The sequence below is a fragment of the Parasteatoda tepidariorum genome, chromosome 4, assembly GCF_043381705.1.
Source record: "Parasteatoda tepidariorum isolate YZ-2023 chromosome 4, CAS_Ptep_4.0, whole genome shotgun sequence".
Lineage (NCBI taxonomy): Eukaryota > Metazoa > Arthropoda > Arachnida > Araneae > Theridiidae > Parasteatoda > Parasteatoda tepidariorum.
In genome coordinates this window covers 13,677,973-13,700,932 of record NC_092207.1, presented here as the reverse complement: position 1 = coordinate 13,700,932, position 22,960 = coordinate 13,677,973, and the positions used below count along the sequence as shown (strand labels likewise).

Sequence of the window (22,960 nt, the reverse complement as noted above, 5' to 3'; positions counted from 1 at the left end):
GTATTTTTTACAGTTTAAAAATTATTATTATTCATTAAGTTTAATAATTAATGTTACGGCGTAAGAAAATTAAAAATAACAACTAGTATTTCTGACTACATGTTTTGTAAAATTACAATATCATTATTACTACATTTTGATACATTGTTAGTTTTTTGTGTTATTAGTTTTTTGTTTACATTATTCATTTTCACGTTTTCTAATTAATTATCTATGATTTCTTTGTTGAAAGTGTGAAGGATTGAATGATTGTGAAAGATTGAATATTATTCAGGGCGCGTTGTGAAAATTTTTCTTTTCCCGAATATATTAATATTAATAATGTAACTAAATATTTCAAACTTCAATAACATTAATGTAAAATTATAAATATGCATTTTTTGGGCCTTTAATAGTAAGCTTGACTGTTAATAAAAACTAAACTATAAAAAAATAATGTTCCTAATTTTAAAATAAAATAAATCTTAATCGAAACTAGAATGATATTCAGAAAAGTTTCTTAATTTTTTGTTGTTGGCGAAATCTTCGGGCATTAGTTTTTTAATTGAACTAACAATAGTTTAACTATTTTGTGAGTTGAGGATTAGTAATGTTGATCTGATGAAATGTAAACATTAATTATTCAGTTTTTTAGAACACCGATGAATTTTCTAAAATTCATACTTATTGAGTACATTATTCATTTTCACGTTTTCTAATTAATTATCTATGATTTCTTTGCTGAAAGTGTGTAGTATTGAATGTTATGAAGGATTGTGGAGGGTTGAATATTATTCAGGGTACATTGTGAACATTTTTTATTTCGTGAATATATTAATAATGTAACTAAACATTTTAAACTTCAATAACGTTAATGTAAGAGTACAAATATACATTTTTTAGGCTTTTAACATTAAGCTTAATTGTTTATAAAACTAAACTATAAAAAAATAATCTTCTTAATTTTAAAATAAAATAAATCTTAATTGAAACTAGAATTATATTCAGAAAAGTTTCTTAATTTTTTTTTGTTGGCGAAATCTTCAGGCATTAGTTTTTTAAATGAACCAAAAATAGTTTAACTATTTTGTGAGTGACGAATAGTAATGTTGATCTTATGAAATGTAAAAAATTATTTATTTCAGTTTTTTAGAACACAAATGAATTTTGTAAAATTCATACTTATCATGTACATTATTCATTTTCACGTTTTCAACTCGTTAAAAGCGAGATATTTCATAATTTAAGAATAATGGTTCAGGTTTGCTTTCTAAGTCTTCATTTACGAAATGCTTATTCAGAAGCGATTGCGTTGTGATGCTATATTAGATCAATAAATTATAACGTTTTCAAAGATATCTTTTTTTATCAAGGAAAATTTTTTACATAATAGTAGATACGTAACTTTAATGAAACTGAATTATGAATTCAAAGCGAATATTTAACTTGATTAATACAGAAATGGCTTTATATTGAGAATTATAACTAGAATTTGACAGTATAATATAAAAAAAATCCTCAAAAAATTCTAAAACAATTTAATTCTTTAATAGCAAAAGATTCTTAAAGGATTTAAATAATGTTAATTGACAACCTTAAATTAATATTGTTTTATATTTCAGAGAGGCTTAAATTCATAGTAAGTTGTCACATTTTAGATGGTCTATCAACTTCTGTAAGTCGTAATGTCTTTATGAATCAAACTCATAATAGGTTGACCTGCATTAGATACACAAGCATTCATATTTCATTTTATAACCGCCGTTGAAAAGCCGACCTAATTTTTTGCGTTTACGACTACTAATGTTCCAACTTCGTAGTCTTGTAATTTTGAAACCCAATCCAGAAGACAATGGAACTCTTGCATCAAGTATTGGGAGGAATTTTTGATGGAATTAACCCGTATTTGCGTTAAATGGAGAGGAAAGCCACGAGAATCTCTCACGGTTAGCCTGACAGCAAGGGGTCTCTAACCCATGATCCGTCTACCATTGAGGATATTTCTTGTCAACACTGTGGCGGTGCAAACCGTATGTGGAATTCGTATCGACTAGTCATCGCTGGGATTCGAACCCGGTTCACCTCATTGGAAGGAGAACGCTCTATCTCCTGAACCATCGCGGTTCAGCATTCATAGGTTGCCATGAATTATTGAACCAGCATTGACAATAGATTTTGATATAATTTGTTGTTTGAATTGATTTGGAATGCGAGAGGACCATATTAAGATCATGACCATGTTATTTTGGGCTACAAGAGTCAGAAAGGCTCGTTTCATATATGTTATTGTGAACAGTGAAAGGAGATAAGCATGCTTACATCTAAATGTGATCATGGTAATGGAAGGGATAATTACAAAAGGGAATATGAATCAATTTGATGTTTAAAAGGAACGTTAAGTACATTTAAATTATTCCAGCAGAATTACAACATTGCACTTTTCAAACAAATAATAAAACAGTTAAATTTTTCTTCAAGATATTGTAATTCATATAACTTTATAGGGTAAACCAACCAGTGAAGGAACACTACCCAGTGAAGGAACGTTTCATATATATTGATTAAAAATAAGAATTTGAAAGTTTTCCTTTAGATTGATTGGTTACAATAGCTTACTGCCAAACAATAGGAAGTCATCTAGCAATGTTTTGGATTACCTGGTCAAATAGACTTCTCTTGAAAAATTTATGAATTTGTTATTATCTCTGAAACACCTTGTTTCCTTGAAAAAATTATAAGGTGAGTGTTTGTATTTGTATGTTTGAAGTGGAATTAATTGCATGTTTTATTTTTCTCACTGTGAAAAAGAGAATTCAAAATATAGTTATTGAAGTTACGTTTTATTTTTTTTAAGCATCATAGCATAATAAAGTACTGAGATAAGGGAGTGTTTATTCACTGGATCACCAAACGATGAAAAACCAGTGAAGAAACAAGTGTTCCTTTACTGTTTTTTTTCTAAGTTAATGAAAATAAAAGATAAACTTTAATTTTCTTGTACCTTTAGTGATGTTCCGCATCAAAAGTATGTTAAAAATGAGAAAAACAACTTCAAACCAGTGAGGGAACAGGCATGTTCTTTTACTGGGCATAGATTTCCCAGTGAATGAACAGTATGTATTAATATGTTGACACTTTAATTTTCAATTCATGAATACAAAAAAAAGTTAGCATTTTCCAAGTATTTATATGTTATAATTTCAAGAATATGCTTGTTTTAAAATATTTGTATGGCTTATAAATTCATAAAGAACACTAAAAAATAGCCAAAATTAAGCGTTGGGTGTTCATTCACTGGTAAGAGCTGTTCCTTCACTTGGTCTTTTTACTACCTGTTATTTGAACCTCCAAAACTTTAAAACCATATTATATAAGTTCTCTACAATTTTTTTTACGTAATTTGCAATTAGTAACAAATATGTTGACACTGTCATTTAACTAAAATTACAAATTTTGAAATTAATATGATATTTTAAAATGCAAGCGAGGCTTAAGTGTTCCTTCACTGGTTAGTTTACCCTAATAGATATGTTTCAGGATTCGGTGACAACTATTTGAGTGACTCTTTAAACTTTTTGCTTAATTCTCAAATGAAAGTTTGGTGTTCATTTCACATCTGAAGAAATAATTTTCACCTAACTTTTCCAAAATTGGATCGATTTAGCATTGTTTAAAATGGAGTCTTCAGTGCGTAGCTATTGATGATAAAATGTAAATATGATATTCTATCCACTTTCAGCTGAATTCAATTAAAATATTCTCCCAAACCAGTTCTCTGATATTTCGAAAGTATCATGCCAAAATTCTACAAAAATAATTAAATTATCTTTTTAGTAGAAACTATGTTTTCTTCCTTTAATTTAAATAATTACTTCTCCTCAAATAAGAATATGTCATTTCACTCCATTTTATCCAGTTCTGCAGTTAGAATTTCACATTTGTAATTGAATTTATCCGCACTCTGTTTCAAAAGAATTCTTTAATTTCAACTTTGTCTGATAACTAATTTTTCTTGTTTTTAAAGATGCTGACAAATGTAATTAAAGAAATTGCTACTGGTTCTTTTTTTGTCCAATTTTAATGCTCATAAAACTAGAAGCAAAAAACTTTATTTAATTTATATAATGGTTAAAATTTCTTAATGTTTTTACGCTTTAAAAAATCTATTTCATAATTATATTTTTTCTTTCATGAGATAAATAAATTGGAAGAAAAGTTAAGTGATAAGGAGAAAACTTTTTTTTTAAATGTTGAAACGAAAATATTTTGTTAGAGACATGGAATGATATGAATATTGATTAACATGATTAATTAATTAATTAGCATTCATTATGAATATGGATTAACATGATATGAATTAGCAAATGTAATAAGAACATAAGCATACATAGATCGAGTCAGAAATATTTAAAATCTAATTAATTGTCTATTGGGCATGTTAGTCTGCATTAGGCGGATTAGGCGTGCATGGTCTAAATAAGACCATCACAGGCCCGAACATCTTTTTGGATTTCATTCTAATAGAAACAGGCGACTTTACCGATTAGTAATCTGCTTAAAACATTATATTTACAACAAAATTAATCTAATAAAATTTAAGTTGCAGAGGAATTCCGATTTTATGTTTTCCGTCCGACTAGCGTTAAAAAACGTACGAAGTGGAATAATGTAGAATCGGGGTAAAAGAAAATGTAAGTATATTTTTCAAAAATTGACACTTCTGAGATTAACTACTAGAAAAAATGTGTAATTTTAATAAGTGTTTTGTATTTAGATACAAGTTCAACAGTATCATTCTCAATACTTACTATTATTTTCAAATTTGCCTTATGCCAAATATGCTGTATGGATTCTGAAACATTCGCAAATGTTTCAGAGTGTTTATGCTTTCAAATTCTAGTTTAGTTGTGGGTATATCCTCCGATATTTTTTGCTCATCTTAACCGTTTTCATCAATATGATCGAACAAATCAGATATTGAAGAAATTCAAAAGTAATGGGATGTATCTTGAAGTTGATATACACTTCATCGACTTTGGAGGACCTTCAGACATTCAATTTTATTCTGAAGGGCCTATGTTCCCGTAAGATATAGAGAAACAATTAATCCCGAGAAGCTTTATTAAAACCATTTGTAATGTATTTCATTCCACACTGTCCAACGCTGTAGAAATCTAATTCAGAGCTCCTAGAACATTTGTTGCTGTTGTTGTCGGCCATTAAGGCAGAGGGTGTGTGATTATTCGTTTTCCAGTGGCTCCATCTATGGCCAGGAATTCGACTTCTGCCACACTCATACGTAACAACCGTTTATAGGGCGGACCTCCTACATCAATTCATTCATACACAGATCGTAATTTTAACCTGAACCAGAGAACGATCAATCTCCAATTCAGTGCCCCCAGATGTATTGATTTGTTTTGGAAACATAAAGGACTTTGTGATCCGACAGATTTAACGTGCACCAGTCACCATTTACTACACGTGGAGTCTTCGGCCGGCTGGATTCGAACTCCCGTCCTCACAAGCGTGAGTCTAGCGCCCTGCCAACCAGGCTTTCCCGGCCTTCAGAACATTCATTTTTACTTTAGAAGCTTCTTGTAGGTCATCGGAATAAAGAAAAAGAAATTATTACCTAACCAATTTAGTGTAACGTTCTTTAAATTATTGGATAATTGCAAGATTTAAAGGTTGAAGTTAGCTAAAAAAAATTTCCCTCGTAAATTTCACAATTTAAGCTTCATACTTTTTTTTCCCTATCAGAGACAAAAAAAAACAAAACAAAAAGCAGTAAATAGAAAGAATGTCAGAAAAGCTACAAAAAACTAATGAATAAGTCTCTTTTTTTTGAAGAAGAAGAAAACTTAGAGAAAGTTTGTGTCAGCTTTATAGAGAAAAAAAAATGATTTTGATCGGTTAGAAAAACGTATAAAGCGGTTTTTCCTTAAAAGGGTAACGTAAAATACGAGATAATTTAACATTATCGGTAAAGGAGATTTTCATAGACCAGCAGAAAATGACGTTGGAAACCGGATAATTTACAAAACGAACAACGTAAATACGGGGTTTCACTGTATCTACATTTTTATTTCAAGTTTAAATCAAAATTGTTCAAAATTATTAATAAGGAAGTATTAGATATTGTTAACAAAGAAGTATTAGGAACTATTATGCATTGATAATAAGCATTATATAAATAAGCATTGAGTAAATGTAGAGCATTCTCGTTTTCGAAGAAGTAATGTTGTCAGAATTCTTGCGTACTATCGGCAAGTGTGTGTCCTTCAACATGTTACTTGAAAACGAACTTATAAACTTTTATACTAATTATTTCCTTATGCACAGCAATTGGAGTTAACTTTTTTAATGAAATAATCGTAACCAGAGAAATGAAAAGGTAAAAAGAAACTAATTTTGAGCAATAAATACTTATTTATACAATTAGATTCTCGGTACCCTTTATTCGATACGTCTGAGACCTTGGTAATTTTCAGAATTTAAGGAGTGCTTAAATGAAAAAATGAAATAATCTCTCTCTCTCTTTATATATATATATATTTAGATACATATACTTAAATTCCTACGGCTTCACTTGAAATTACTGTTTTTAGTAAGNCATATATATATATATATGGGTGATTCTCACGAAATATGACAATTTACAATATCTTGCTCCTAGATCTAATACTATACTACTAAAAGAACTTTTTTTTAAAATTTTAATAAAGAGCATTTCTATTAGTATTTTAAAGTGACTTTGCATTAGCATTGACTGTTTTGTATACTTATTAATTGAATTTCGAAATGTCATTATCCTGGCATATCACAAACAATATTTCCAATAATAACTAGCTTCAAAACTTCCCACAAAATTTTCCAATATCTAATTTTTTTTTATCTCAACCACTGTAAGCATTTCTAGAATGTATGCAGAGGGTATTATTTACAAAAACTATGTTGAAAATAATTTTTTCTGTCAATAATTTGTTTGTCACAAGAAAATCTGTCATTTTCCTGGCTACTTTTATTTAGTGATTTATAACCAAAATCGATAGCGCCAGCAATCAATATCCTATGTTAATAGATTGATTAGAATACCATCCTATCTGAACATGTCTTATTGCGTGAATAAAGAACCAACTTTCTGGTTCAAAATCTATTTCAAAATATTTTTCAAGGTGCGTAGGTTTTCATGTTGTCATTTTCCTGTCTTCTTGAAATCATTAATAACATAAACTACATAGATTTACCTGAGTTAGTTCAAGTAATCCTGTTGTTTTCTGCGGAATATAAACATCTTAGGTCGAAATGTTAAATTTAAGTAAAGTAAAATGCTATATAAGGTCAAATTATCATTATCCTGGCTGTCCTTTTTCTGGTTTATGAATGCCTGAGCATTGAAACAGTTACCAGAAATTTTTTTAAACAGTTGAATGTAAGGAGAGAAAGCAAATATTAACCTAATGCAAAATTTATGTAAGATTGTAATATGCTTGAATGTAATCAGATTTAATTTTTTTTATACTTATTAATTATTATACACAATTTTATTCTGTACATATCAGCAACAAAAACATTTTTGAATCCTTCTACAGTGGATAAAAGAATCAATTTAAGCAATTCATGGTCCATCTAACGCAAAGGCTTACGCTGAGTTACTTACTATTAGCTTAAAATTACTGTTTTTTTAACTTCTGGGCTAATATGTTCTTTTCCTGGCATTCAAAATTTGGTGAATTTCTATTTTTTTTTCTTGAGCAAATATCAATGAACTACACTGCTGTCTGTAAGATATTAATAAATGTAACTAAATAAGTATACAAAAAAAAATTTAGATTTTTTTGAAGACTTTAAATTTGAAGAAATTTTTGGCTTCGAATTGTCATGTTTCAAAAGAATCACCCATATACCAGTTACGTTGATGATTTCACGTTGCATCAGCATCTTAACTATAGCTTAGATAAAAACTTTTACAAGTTATTATATTGTTTTGTAGTTGAAATTAAGATCCAACAACTCTATTCTTCATCATAAAAATGTTTTTTTTTCCAACGGTTTCAAAGAAGACAGACAGCAAAAACAACATAGATAAATTATAGTTTCAAAGATATTTATTATTGTATAAAAGTTTCCTTACCTTGAGACATTTGAAATATTATCATAAGAAAGTATGCTATAGACAATCCTGAAAGAAAAATGAACACAATTTCAGGCTCTGTTTTATAAAAAATTAATATATTTTCTTTCATTATAAGGAAATACAAACAAGAAATACAGTGAATTTATTTCATTATTACAATATGAATACATACATATTTATTTCCGAAATAAACATGATAGCGATTTGATAAAAATTTAAAGTATCAATTTGGTATCAATTGGCAATTTAAATTTTTATTTCTTCCTTCTTTAAAACTTAATTTATATTTAAATTTTATTTTATTTTATAACCGTCGTTGAACAGCCGACCCAATTTCATGGGTTTACGACTACTTACGTTCAACTCCGTAGCCTTGTAATTTTGAACCAATCCAGAAGACAAGGAAACTCCTGGATCAGTACACCCAGAGGTATTTATTTGTTGTGGAAACATGGAGGACTTTGAGACTCTACAGATTTAACGTGCATCAGTCACCATTTACTACACGGGGAGTCTTCGGCCGGCGAGGATCGAACCCACGACCTCTTGGATATGGGCCCAGCGCCCTACCGACCAGGCTATCCCGGCCTATATTTAAATTTGGGCCACTTTGGGGGTCACTTTGCCCCATTTTGGCACTGAATTCACCTAATTCCAGAAATGAATGAATTGTTAAAGTAAGAATTCGCACATTCCTGGGACATATATTCCTCTTTCTTTTTAATATATATAAAAATTAACTACTTTTCATTTTTTAACGTAACTGAACCATAAACATATTTCTTTATAGCTATTAGTTTTTGACATTTTCTTTTAAATGCTCTTGTTTCTTGAAATATAAATTAATGCGTTTCTATTGTTTTTATGTATATTCATTAAATAAAGCTATCTATTCAAATAAATGTTATATTTTGAAACAAAATAGCCCAATATCGGTTTATGAAAACTCAACACCAACAATTTATAAAAACATATTATAAAACATAAAACCATGTTCAAAGTGAACACTTATTCACACGTTTATGGTCATGCTGAACAGTTTGAACATGGAAACAAGAGCGAAATAAATGTCCAATTCTCTCCTAGAAGAATCAAGGACTTTTAAAGTTCCGTTCTAATATTGTGGAAAAATTCAGTGAAATTCACAAAAACTTTAGTATGATGTATGTCGTTATTGTTAATAGTTTGAATGTAAATGAAATGCATTTAAAACGTTACCCACATAGTATAAATCAACCTATAATTCATAATTGATAAAATCTCAGTTTCATTAATTGATAAAACCTATAATTCATAATTTATTTAATCTTTCGGTTGCTTCTATGAAATTATTTTAAGTGTAAATGCTAATAAAATAGGAATGACTTTTTTTGAAAAAGAGAATATATTTTGATTACAATATTTAATAGATTAAGAAAAGAACGAGCACTGATGAAATATTGCATTAGTATTTCCTATGGCGCTTTTTAAATCAAAATAAAATAACTAAATTCTTTAATAAAAAAATATGTTCTTTGATGACCATTTTTACCATTTATGACAGTTTTTTTATAGATTTCATTACTAAGTAAGCAATAATTTAGCTTATTTTAGTCATTTACAGCTTACGTTACAAAACAAACATCAAAAACCAATTCATAATTATAAGACTAGAGGCAGCACAAGGACCGCAAACTGTTGGACGTAAAACCTAATTTAAGATATTAAACAATGAAAATTCTTCATTCCCACAATTAAATATTTTGAAAATAGTCTTCTATAGCAGGGGTTTCCAACTTACCTGAGGCAGGGGGTCGCAATTAAAAACACCACTCAAATGACGGGCCGCGACTTTATCAAAATTTAATATCGGACTGTTTTATGTTTGTAGGAAGTTGTACAAAACAAAGTATTGAATTACAAATTAAAATACGAAGTAGATTTTTACCTGAGAAATAATTTTTTTTTGCACCGTTGGTATGTTAAATTTCCCAGAAACGAAGAAATTAGGTTTTTCTTAACGAAGAGAAGTACTTTAAACCCATATAGATTTTTACGAAAATTGTCCGCAAAAAATGACAACTAATATATTTTAGTTCGCGGGCCACAAAAAAAGGCTTCAGGGACCGGATGTGGCCCGCGGACCGCCAGTTGGTAACCACTGTTCTATAGGTTATAGTGTTCTCTATTGCCTTAATAAACTTGATTTATAAAGTCGGGGTACAGTCGAAAGAAGGTTGATTATTTAGGGTTCCGCAGTCAAATAAGATTGGGAACGGCTGGGTTTAGGCTTATTCAACAAGTATATTTATCATCAGTTCAGGCCTATTAAAATTAGCGTGTTACACGATAAAACAATAAGCAATCACTACTGAATAAAATTCTTTGTTTTTTTTTAGCCATTCGCGGTTCGTGTAATTTAACTTTTATAAAAATTACTTTATTTAGTAATTTGAGCTATTTCTCTCACTATTTTGCCAGCTATTTTCTATTTAAAAATACACGCTCCTTTATTTAACTAACATTTAAAATATTTTAAATTTTTAGGCTCTCAGAAATTGCTTTTATATTTTGTAATTGCTGAAAAAAAACATCCAACAAAGAAAAGGATGAAATAAACTTGGTTTAAATGAAGCAATATTTTTAAACATTTTGACAAATAATTTGACAGGAAGTTAGAGTTCCGTTCATTAAGTTTCGTGATAAATTAATTTCTCGAAAATCTGATCCATTAATTTGCCATATGCTTATTTTAGCGTTCATAAATCATAACTTTATTCAACGGTAAAAAATGTAATTAATGACTGAAGGGAAAAGTATTGAAAATTTAACAAATTGATTGTCATTTTATCCGTCACATTTCTATTGAATTTTTGGTTGAAAAACATTTCCCTCAAAAAGGGAAATTGATTTATATAGTAAAATATCGTTAAAAATTATGTACTGAATATTTTTAAGAGAGCAAAAGTTGATAAATAACAAAAATATTTCCTATTTGGAATTCCGATAAACTTTTAATGGTAAAAATACTTTATTAAGTCAATTAATTTTTTTTATTGCAAATGAGATTTTTAAAATAACTTTATGACTGAATTCTGATAGGGTTAAAAACTCTGTCCGAAAAGTTTCTTTTTTACTCTAAATCAGTTTTACTTTGTGTTAAAATGCTTGTAATAAAATCTTTACATTTTTTTTAAAAATATGCTTTCATTCGTAACATTTATTCATATGTTTATGAATATTGAAATATAGAAGTGTTCATTTATTTATATGTTCATAAATATAGTAAGAAAGATGTATATTTTTAATTAATATGTTCTTTCTAATATTAAAAATATAAAATAAAAGTTTGCTTATTTATTCATGTATACAGATAAATAGTAAGACAAGAGAGTTTTCATTTTGTCATATGTTCGTATAAATAGTATTATACGAATGCTATACGTTCGTATGCTATTAATGTCAAAAAGTAAATTGCTCTAAAGTAAAGATAAATTTTGAATACACGCACTTTAATGTAATTATTTCAGAGTATATACTGTAAAAAGTAGTAATCAAAACCATGCTAATAATGCTTTAAAACAAATTACTTTAAAAGCAAGATGCAATTTGTATATACATAGTTTAATGTATTTATCTAAGAGCATATTTTATTCACAATAATCAAAATTCTGATAGAAAAGTTTTAAATTAAATATCTTTAAAAGAAAGATATATTTGAGAAATATTTATTTTAATGTCAGTACTTAAGAGTAAAAAATATAAACAATAGTTATCAGAATGTTGCTAGTAATGTTTTAAAATAAATTACTTACTTTACAAGAAAAACAAAATTTGATTATACGCATTTCAACGTATTTTTTTAGAGTATTGAATTTATAAAGTAATACAACATATTTCTTGACGAGTAATTGTTATTCATAATATTTCTTAATAACTTTAATTTTTAACACATTAAATTTGTACTCTTAAGACTTAGATCTCTTATATTTTAAACAATTTGCGATATGTTGATTAAAATGAATATTCAGAAAACGTAAAATCAATATTACAACTATACTAACAGATATTTCTATTAAAATATATCTTATAATAGTTTATACTAACTATACTAATAGTTATCCTCATAGCAAAGTATTATAATAACTGTTGAAAGCAAATTTTATTTGGATAAATGGCCACTATGCAGAAATTCACAATAGACTTGTAAAACGCTAATATCAATTTATCTAACCTAATTATGTAAAATCCTTGTCAGCCTTAACTTTTTGAACTCAGCGCTCATTTTTATCAATTTATGCGAATAGGAAATGCTACTAATAAATTTAATTAGATTTTAAGAATTAGATTCACAGAGAAATGACGTGTCACTACTTACGCTTGCATGTAGCATTAACAATTTCAAATTTTTTAACCATTTTTATCAATTTGAGATAATAAATTATAGGAATTCAACTAGTTTTAAGAATTGGAATTTAACAGAAAGGATATGCTACAGTATAAATATGATTTTTTAGTAATAGAAGGACTGATCTGAAATGTTTATGCATTATTTGAATCATATAGGGTGATTCGTAATTATCACTTTTATTATATATTTTTATAATCTTTGTCAAAATTAAATTCTAGCAGAAAGCATGCACACTAGGGCTATTAAATTAATATTTAAACGAGAAAAATACGAAAATACAATCTAAATCTAAAAATTCACTAGTAAGGAAGCGGTTTGAAAAGATAAAAATATACTTAGTTACTGGATGAAACTTGAAAGTCTTAATAATTATCGTCCTCGGGCAATCAAGCAGGTTTTGATTTATTTAAATATACTTTCCCCCATAATGATACGTCGAAGAATTTAGTAGTATTTTTATTTTTCCTAGTTTAAGATATTAATTTTTGATCCTTAACATTTAATTTTTCACATAATTTTTTATACAAGAATTTAAAAACACGCACATCTTAATCAGGTTCTTTTCAAGTCCGGCATAATCCGAAATAATCCGGCTCTTTTCAAATAATGCAATTTAAAATGTCTCCAGTATTTCTTATTCAGACACATTTTTTAAGTTTACTGCAGCAAGCTCACACACTTTAGATTAATTAAAAATGTCATTTAAAGCTTAATAAGACAGACTGATTTCAGGCAGTTTCCTTCAGTCTGGTTGAAAAAAAAAACGCAAACTTCCCGATTAGCCTAAAGTCGTTTGGGCTAATTGTAATAAGCCGGAACGTATTACGCTAATTAGAAAACATTGATGTCTTTTTAATTTATTCCAACATATTACAAAATAATAAAAAGACAATGGCATTTCGCAAAAAAACTGGAGTTTTTAATTAGCTTCTGACATATACAACAAAAACTATTAAAAATGCTACATTTAGAATGTTACATTTATTAAAACAGTAAAGATTCTATGTTTAAAATTTAACACGCATTATTCGATTGTTTGCAATACATTCTGACGCAGTACAGGGAATACGGGTTGCTTTAAAAGCTTTTTAAGTAAACTTATCAACAAAGCAGAAGAAAAAAAAAATCCCAATAAATGCGTGTATAAGTTCACGTTTCCTTAAAAGTATACGTCTTATCATTAAAGTAATTAGTATGACGTATAATGAATAATTAATTGACTAGAAAATAAACCAGCAATCTTTGGGGATTCCAACAACTGGAGCGAAAATCTTTAACCTTTTCTTATCTTCGTTGTTTTTTCTTTCTTTTTCTTTTTTCTTTTTACCGAAGAATAATTTTTCTTTCATCTCTTCCGAATTTTGAGAAGAAACTTTCTCCCGCACGCAAATTCCACACCGCAGTATTGCACAACTATTTGATGTTTTATAATTCTTAGGCGATGGGAATTTTCTGAACCTTAAAGCATATCTTATCAACAGGACTTTGTCATAAAATAATTAATTCTGAAAAATTGTTTTTGTTCTAAATAATTTTCAAAAAAGGACATGTAATTACGAATATAATTACAACGAGTTTTAAAGGGTATTTAAAAAAGAATGAAGTTTGTCAGGTTTTTATTGTGAATGTATTAAACAAAATTAAGTGTTTTCTCTATCAGATAACGCTACACACGATATACAAATTTCAATTTTTTCCTATTTATTTAAAATTTTTATTTCTTTTTAAGTATTTATAAGCTCCATGATGAATAAACTAAGTCCTAAAAAATATTTGAATATTCTATAAATCAAAAAATATATGTACAATAAAATAATCCCATGTGCACTGAAAACGGCATTAGTTATGAATATCATAGGTAATTGAGGGATCTGGTTCTTTGAAAATAGCCGCTGCAGTTTTGAAATGCTCTAGGCTAATTGGAAAAGTGTTCAGTATTTTCTGATCAGTCTGACATGTTTTAAGCTTACTGAAGTGAAACCGCATATATATCTTTAGACAAATTAGAATATGCATTATTTCTAAAAGATAGCAATAAGCTCAGAGCAAGGGCGCAGGCAAAATAATATAAAAGGGGGTGCAACCCTCTAACAAACTACCCTCCCCGCCCCCCGAAAAAAAATTAAAATATTCTGCAATTACATTTTGTTTTGTTGTTACGTATACTTTCATCTGTTCATTTTTTCAAGATACATTTCTTCATTGTTAGCAAGATATTTAAAAAAAGGTACGAATTTCTTGTAATTACAAATTTTGCCCAGAGGCGATCGCGCTGGCATAGCTACTGACTTTGAAGCACAAATAACTACAAACAGTAGTTTCGTTTACTAACGTGTTTGTGCACGCTTAACATTGGTATTTATTGTGTTGATGAAGTTTTACAGTTGCGAGAAGTCAGCTTGTGTTATACACCTTTGTTAAACTGAATAACTAATAGAAAATATAATATTATTTACATTTTATTAAATGAAATTTAAAAATATAGCTCAGATATCTGTCAAGTTTGTGAATGCTCAGTGTGCATAAGAAAAGAATCAAAGATGACTCAGAATTCATTGAAAAAGTTAAAAACAGATTTGGACAGCAAACAAGAGATTACAATTCTTGTTTGATTAAACAATTTTTTAATTGTTATGTATCAATAATTACTTAATTATTTAATTTTAAAAAAAAAGCCAGGGGGGTGCAAGTACACCCCCTTGCACCCCGCTGCCGGCGCCCTTGGCTCAGAGTAATGAAAGCTTATTCTAAACAGTCTCATTAAAGGTTTATTACAATAAACGCTAGTAAATTCAGTCTCGTAATTCTTCATATATTTTTTTATTAACCAAAAGGTATATGAGGCGATTGTAGTAAGCCAAATAATCTTTATGATGAATTACACCAAGTTTACTTAAGTCAGATGAGTAGTCGAATAGTTATAACACCTTAGGTGGTCATAGGCGATTCTGAAAATTGCTATTTTTCAGAAAACGCTATTTAATATTGCAAATCCATATTTTAGCCACATACAGTAACTACAGCTGCATGTTCTAAAATTTTTTCGAATAATAATCATAATTTGATATTTAACTATACATAAAGTGTATATTATATTATATGTTCCATGGATATATTATGTCTCAGTGCATAACATTTTTCTTGTAACATAGGGGAGATCCATTTATATAAAAAAAAATATTACATATTTTTTCTGTGTCCAGCGGGGATATGTGATGCCACAATTGGCTTTACATATTTATTTCCTACCTTTTAAAATATCTTTAATTACTTAAACTTATTTTATTAATCGAATTATATTTAAATTAAATCAAAGAGTTAATCTTTTAAAGCGAACATAAAATATTTTATTCTTCTCTTATCGATCAATGTAACGGTTAACTTTTTATTTCAATACTAATGTAAGACTCATTAATTCACTGCCGCGCCTAATCGAAAACAAAAGTCTATTTATAACTTTTCATTATTAATTTCTTACCTCAAATATGTTTCAGTTACAGGGTTATATTAATTCCCAGAGTTTTGTTGGCGACTCGTGATCGCCAAAGTATTTTCAAACCCAATATTGATCATGCGGGGTTGGCTTTGTTTTGGCTATGTTATATTTTGATAATTCGCCAATTTTGCATCTCCTATCCATGTTTCTCCTGTGTTCGTTGGAAACAAATACATTTACTTTCAATTTAAAATTTGTGGTGACTGGGGGTGCCCTTCTGGGCCTCCCTAGTCTCAACCGTTAAAATTTTCACGCTGTAAAAACTTTCGATGTGGGAGAGTGTTTAATTTGATCCCTTTAAGGAATTTCTATTCTTTAATATGATTATATTTTTTTGAATTGTGGCCATTTTTCATCAATTAATAAATTAATTTTGTTCGAACGATTTCCATTATTTCCTTAAGACAATTATCATTTTTTACATCCATAATTAAGATGTGATGCATTTTTCATCAATTAATAAATTAATTTTGTTCGAACGATTTCTATCATTTCCTTAAGACAATTATCATTTTTTACATCCATGATTAAGATGTGATGCCATTTTTCATCAATTAATAAATTAATTTTGTTCGAACGATTTCTATTATTTCCTTAAGACAATTATCATTTTTTACATCCATAATAAAGATGTGTTGGCTACGGCCAAAAATCCATGATGAGTTTTATACTACCACTGTATGCTAATAATAGAGATCACAGACGCCATAAGCGACAATACAAAATGCACCGTCTTTAACATTTTTGCACCGTCTTTAACACCAAGTGAAATCCTGTCAAAATTACGGATAATGCTGTGAAAATTTCGTAGCGGGAAAAATCTTTTGCCACTTCTAGCAAAGATCTCAGAAATTTCGACAAATTTTTCTTAAAATCATATTCGTTTTGCTAGCAAAAATGGAAGGAAGGTTTTCTGTGTAATGTTTTTAAAAAAAACTCGGATATTTATTCTCACCAACCTCCAAAAATAGTTACGAAGTATATCAACAGATGACGCTTCTGACGAAAGAGAACAATAAAATAAGGTTTTTTGCTACATGTTAGACCATTCGAACTGAAATATTTGCAACTACGTTTGATACGCATGGTTGGTTGGAAGGTGGTTGGAAGTTACCAGTGTGGTTTTCAAAGAGGAAAATCCACAATTGATCAAATATAGAGAAGACAAAATATAGAGAAGACAAAAGAATTTAATATTGAGACTTTCCATCTTTTTATTGACTTTAAGGCAGCATACGACAGTATCAAGAGAAATAAGTTGTATATTTGCAACTAAGTTTGTTAAATATGTGTTCAAACTATAAAACTATCAGGCAAGTGGAGATTAATTTAGAAACATTGTTTTATACTTTGTTTCTTAATTTAGCAGTGCCATTTATTGATTAAACTTTCACTATTTTTGAAAGTTGGTGAGAATAAACAAATGGTTTTCTTGAAATTTTATGAGAATAAATACTTGGTTACCAAAACAGAGTGCAGCCAATTGAAGGTTCTATCTTTTTTACGTTTATCTCCCGAATTTCTATTTAAATCGAGATTTTTTGAAACTAGACCTGTTACGAATTGGAAAAACAAATTGAGACAATATTTGAAATAATTTTTATCCAATTAATTAATCTTGATCCTGTTTATTCCTGATTAAATTGATGTCAGTGTAAGCTGATCACTATTTTTCGAAACTGCGCTGCTTCAGTACATTTTCTTAATAGTTAATTAAGTTTGTATACGAAAAAGTAAGGAAAATAATTATGTGAAACTGGTATAACAACTGAACAAAAATTTTCGAATTAATCTGACAAATACCTTAATCCTCATTTAGAAACAATTCATTAAAGATAAACAAAATTAATAATTTTTGTTCATTGCAAGAAATATTTATTAACATATAAAAGATGTAATAAACCAACCTCTCAAATTAGGATTTGGATTAAATTCTTCTGCTTTTAAATAAATCGTTTCACATTTGTTTAATTTCCTCATAAAAAAACAAAAATAGAAAACTTAAGAGTTGAAAGGTCAAAAAGCGTTTTTTTTTTATCGAAAGACATTTGTATAATCTGATAAAGATTTAATATAACAAAATCTTAAAGTGTTATCAGTTGCGAACATTTCTTGGAGCTTTTACAAGACATGTAATTATTCCGATTAACTTCTTAAATTTTTTTCTTTTTAAAATAAAATATATTTTAAAATCAAGTGACTAAAATTGAATTGTTTGATATTAAATATCTTTTATAATTGACCTAAATGCCAAATGATAACACAACTACAAAAGAAAACGATATTTTTAAAAAAAATATGTAAGAAAGCAAATTTAATCTGAATATTGAGTTAGATGGTAAGATTACCTAAATAAATACTTTGGGAACACAAATCATCCTCTTAATTTTGTAATGTTTTGTTTCACATAAAACATTTACGTAAAATGAGAGAAGCTTTTATTTTATGAGGAAACTTAAGAATGAAAAATAGAACAGTTTTTTTAAGCTTGGACTGGTAACTAGTAAGAACAAAATGCAATTTACTTATTAGGTTTAGAAATTTAGAGTTACGTCCATTTACGAAATGAACTTTTAAAATAAATATTACAATTTAAAGAAAGAAATCACAAATACTGTAAACAAAATTCAAACAAATCTGGTATAATTTAATTTACTTAATGTCATTTTGAAGTGAAGTACTTATTTAATCTTATTTGAAAAAGCAAACGATCTCATTATAGAAACATAGTGATTGGATGATATTAGACATGTGACTTGAGTTACGAGTTATTTCAAAATGGCATCGGTAAGTTTATTGGATTAAATTAACTACTTTTATTGAACCTGGTAATCGTGACAAACAGTTTAGCTAAAAATAAAAATTTAAAATCTGTCGAAAAGTTTTAGGTTTCTAACTTTTTATATAACTAAGCATAAGACTTACGACGGTAAAAGCATTTAGTAAAACGGGATAAATATGAGTTGAATAAACGTTGAAAAACAGCAGACATCTTATCAGTATATTAAGTAATATTTTAATATTATCAAACGAAAGTTTAAAAGAATAGTTAATTTTTCAAAAATAGTTAATTTTTTTCGCACATTTCGATGATATGCCGGTAGTTTTTTGACACTTAAAAATTGTTCTACAAAATTCAGGATATCTGCTACATTTTAGATTTTCAAGTTCATGACATTTTAGATTTTTGAGTTCATGAATTTTTCATGACTTACTATTTTCTCCAGCAAATATACAACAATAAATTTGAGAAAGCATTATAATGACATTAATTGAAATGATAGGTATAACCAAAACTGTTATATTCTGTAACTTCGTATTTGTAGATCTTAAATTTAAGAAACAGGCTAAAGAAAGAGTTGAAGCAATAAAATAGCTGAAAAAAATGCAAAAGCAAATATTTTTTCTTCTTTTTTTCTCCAGGATTATATTCTAAAGATACTTTTCTTGTTCATCGACAAGGAAAGAAATTCTCCTCATTTTTCTGTTTTCATTTCGGAATAAAAAAAATTGCCAATGACTGGCTTGCTTCAGATAGAATTTTAAATTTATATATATAAAAAAATAATAACAAAAATTCTGAAATCACAGAAGTTTAAAAGATAATTCTCTCTAGAAATGATGTTTTTTCTTTCATTTTTTGAAAGAACACCATAATTTTTAATAAAATATGACTGTGAGTGGGAATTTTGTTACAAATTCAGATATTTGGAACACAATAAAATGGGGGGGGGGGGGNGGGGGGGGGGGGGGGGTAATTCTGTTTTAAAAATTAGATTTTTCGGCTACCTAAATCCATGAGTTTTCATGATTTTTTTTAAAAAATAGTTAAAATCATAACATTTCATGACAAATTTTGTTCAATACCGAAACTCATAACTTTCCATAATTTCTCATGACTTTCTAGGTGCGCAGATAATTAAACGGGAATATTAAACAAATGAAAAAGACCAAATGATTAGGAACAAATATGCTTTTCTTAATAAATTTTTTTTCCTCTTTGCATTTACGATAAATTTTACAACAATAATCAGATTTAGCACAATTTAAAAATATACATACATTTGATTTTTATGCTGAGTGAAAGTTCTGGAAAGTTCGAAGAGCATTTCAGAAAATGGACCTTATTATTTTCCCCAAATGGACAGCAAAATCAGGAAAAAATGATCCAAGATGAATGACTAATTATTATTTGGGCTATAGTGTCATCTTTGTTGATTAGGCCTCGAAGAAGAAAAACTGCTTATATTTTGCTATTCCGCAAGCGATAAATTGCATTATCGATTCGGTTTTATGCCAAGAAATGACATGTAAGAAATAATTGTTTTAATAAATTGCATTTCATTGAACATATAGCATATTCGAAAATATTTTTAACTCAATGCATCTTTAAAAAGAAATAATTTTATTTTTTATTGTTTTAAAAATATTAAACTTCATGAATGCAAAATTGTAAATAAATTACTAAAAGAGAAAGCTTTTTCTCTAAATCTGATATTGCCGCACAATTTGTTTTAAGTTCTTCGGATTATTTTTTTTAATGATACTTGCGGTGCTATTTTTGTCTTTAATAATCTAAATATTACTTATTTTAATATATTAACAAATAGACAGATATTAAAATATCTTTATATACTGAACAATGTAAAATATGTCGTAGAATATATTTCATTATCACAATATATTACATTTATCTCCATTAAATAAAACGCATAGATGAACGCAGTACTAAGACGATATTTAATTGATTTCATTAAAATTTCCTTTCAATATGTATATTCTAATATTGACAGAAACAAAAAGCTAGTTTGATGGAAAGCTTTAATAAACATTTACCTGAAGAATTATTATTTTAACTAGAGTTTGTAACAATGAATAAGAGTATTTAAGTAGAGAGTAGCAAGAGAGAATGAAAGAGAGAGAAAGAGAGAGCGAGAAAATATCAAAGTACAATATAGGATAAAAGAAACAGTTGTGGAACAGGAAAAAATTGTGGATCGTTTATAGCATTATACTAAAAGATCTACTGAGATTGAACTATTTGAGTTAGAGTTTGCAGCGTATCTACCACTACAAAATTACAACTACAATTCACTAGTATATAAGACATGTTAACTCGACTCTATGTCGGGGTACCTTTTCATAGATGACGGCTGACATGGTCTGTAACAACTCTCCCCACAAGTTTCTAAAATTGTATAAAAGAGTTTATTATTCATCGAAGTAGAATTATAGAATTTAGGGTATGAGAAACAGTTATGGAACAGTAAACAATTACGGACAAGACGACAAACGACACGGTTGTTTACAAATGATGAAAATACTCGTGTATTGAATTTTGGTTGCTTGAAGAGCTTCGCTTTGCTATAACACTTTGTTCGGAATTTAAGGTTTGCGTGAATTTGATGAATAACTTTGCTAGAATTTCAGAAGAATCAGCACGGGAATTATTTTTAGTTATCCTACAGTGGATGTAAGTAATTAATGTAAGTATGAGAGAGAAAAAAGTTAAAATAGAATTATATATAATCAACGTGAAAATCATTCCACAAAAAGACATATAGTTTCGAGTCTACAAAACTTCGTCAGTGTCGAAACAGAGAATGAGAGAAAAAAACAAAGAAATGCAGAAGGAAAAACTTTATACGAGATGTTAGAAGAAAAAAAGTAGTTTAATTAATAAGGAGTGAGAAAAAGTCTGGGTCGAAATAGTTAAACATAAGTAGAAATTGATAAGAAACATGGGTGGAATGTTTCTACACATAGAAGAGGATACTAGAAAGGTCACTAACTAAACTATTAGAATTTTTCTATGTATGAAAATGATTTCCAGGAATTAAGGCCAGTGACTGAAAAGCAGCGTATACTAAAAACTAGAAAAAATAATACTGCTTAAAATATTAATTTAAAAATTATTACTTCGTATAAATTTTTTCGATTGGTTACATTCTTAGTGCATTTTTCATTAAAACAAATGCATTCTTTAGCAATTTTACACATTAATTATTTTGCTTTTAATTAATTTTTTAAAAGAAGAGTTCAATTTTTAATTTATTTAACGAATGTTTTTAAATTTATTATGAAATAAATTAAAAACTAGTATTATTCTCTGAATTTAAAATATTAGAAAATTCCAGGCAAAATATTGCAAATCTATCAAAATGCAAAAAAAAAAACATTTTTATTTGAAAACTTACTAGTTTTATTTTAAAAACTAAAGCAAGAAAATTATGTAGTGATTTAAAGCTCAAATATTAATACAGCATTCAAGTTGTTCACCCCATAATCAAATTTTTTAAAATTATTCATTAATTTAAAAATAAAATTCAGTATTTTGTGAACATAAGTTTAAGGTTAAAAATTCTTAAGTTTATTTTATAGATTACAATTAGCTTATAATTTTATGTTTAAATGCATAAAAATACACTTGGTATTAAAAATATGTAATGATAAATATACCTTTAGCATATAACGTAGTTTCAGTGTTCATTTTTAACAGCACTTGGTTATGAAAATAAATATGCCAATTGTGAGATTTGTAATGCAATACTATGGTATATAATTTAAATACGATATTTTCTAAAAGCTCTTATATAATTATAAAATGTAGTTCCATTATATTCATTTATATTAAACATTGAGAGAAAGTACAGTTGTTTTAATATTTTAAGAAATTAATAAAATGTTTTTTCTTCTTCTAATTTTCGCTTTTCTATTTTCATTTATTTTAAAAAGATTTATTAAATAATTGGACTATTATTTTATTTATATTAACTATTATTTCAACTAGATTCGAATTATTAACTATTCATAATTTTTTTTAATACTCGATATTTCTTTATTAAAAAAATCTCTTCCATTTCTTCAAATTAAATGTTTCTTCCAAATGGGTGTTTTCCATGGTATTTTTTCCGCCTTTTTTTTCTACATATAGAATAAACTTGCTACGAAACTA

The 22,960-nt window shown here is 27.8% G+C and overlaps 1 protein-coding gene across 3 annotated transcripts in view; it reads right to left on the bottom strand.

The window, feature by feature from the left end:
• The window catches only part of LOC107451674 (uncharacterized), a 274,776-nt gene that overhangs the window by 41,041 nt on the left and 210,775 nt on the right, over positions 1–22,960 (bottom strand). For all 3 annotated transcript variants that reach the window (XM_043047279.2, XM_071179441.1, XM_071179440.1), the window contains exon 2: positions 8,117–8,164. In XM_043047279.2, coding sequence (XP_042903213.1) covers positions 8,117–8,164 — 48 coding nt within the window. The remainder of the gene's footprint in view (positions 1–8,116; positions 8,165–22,960) is intronic.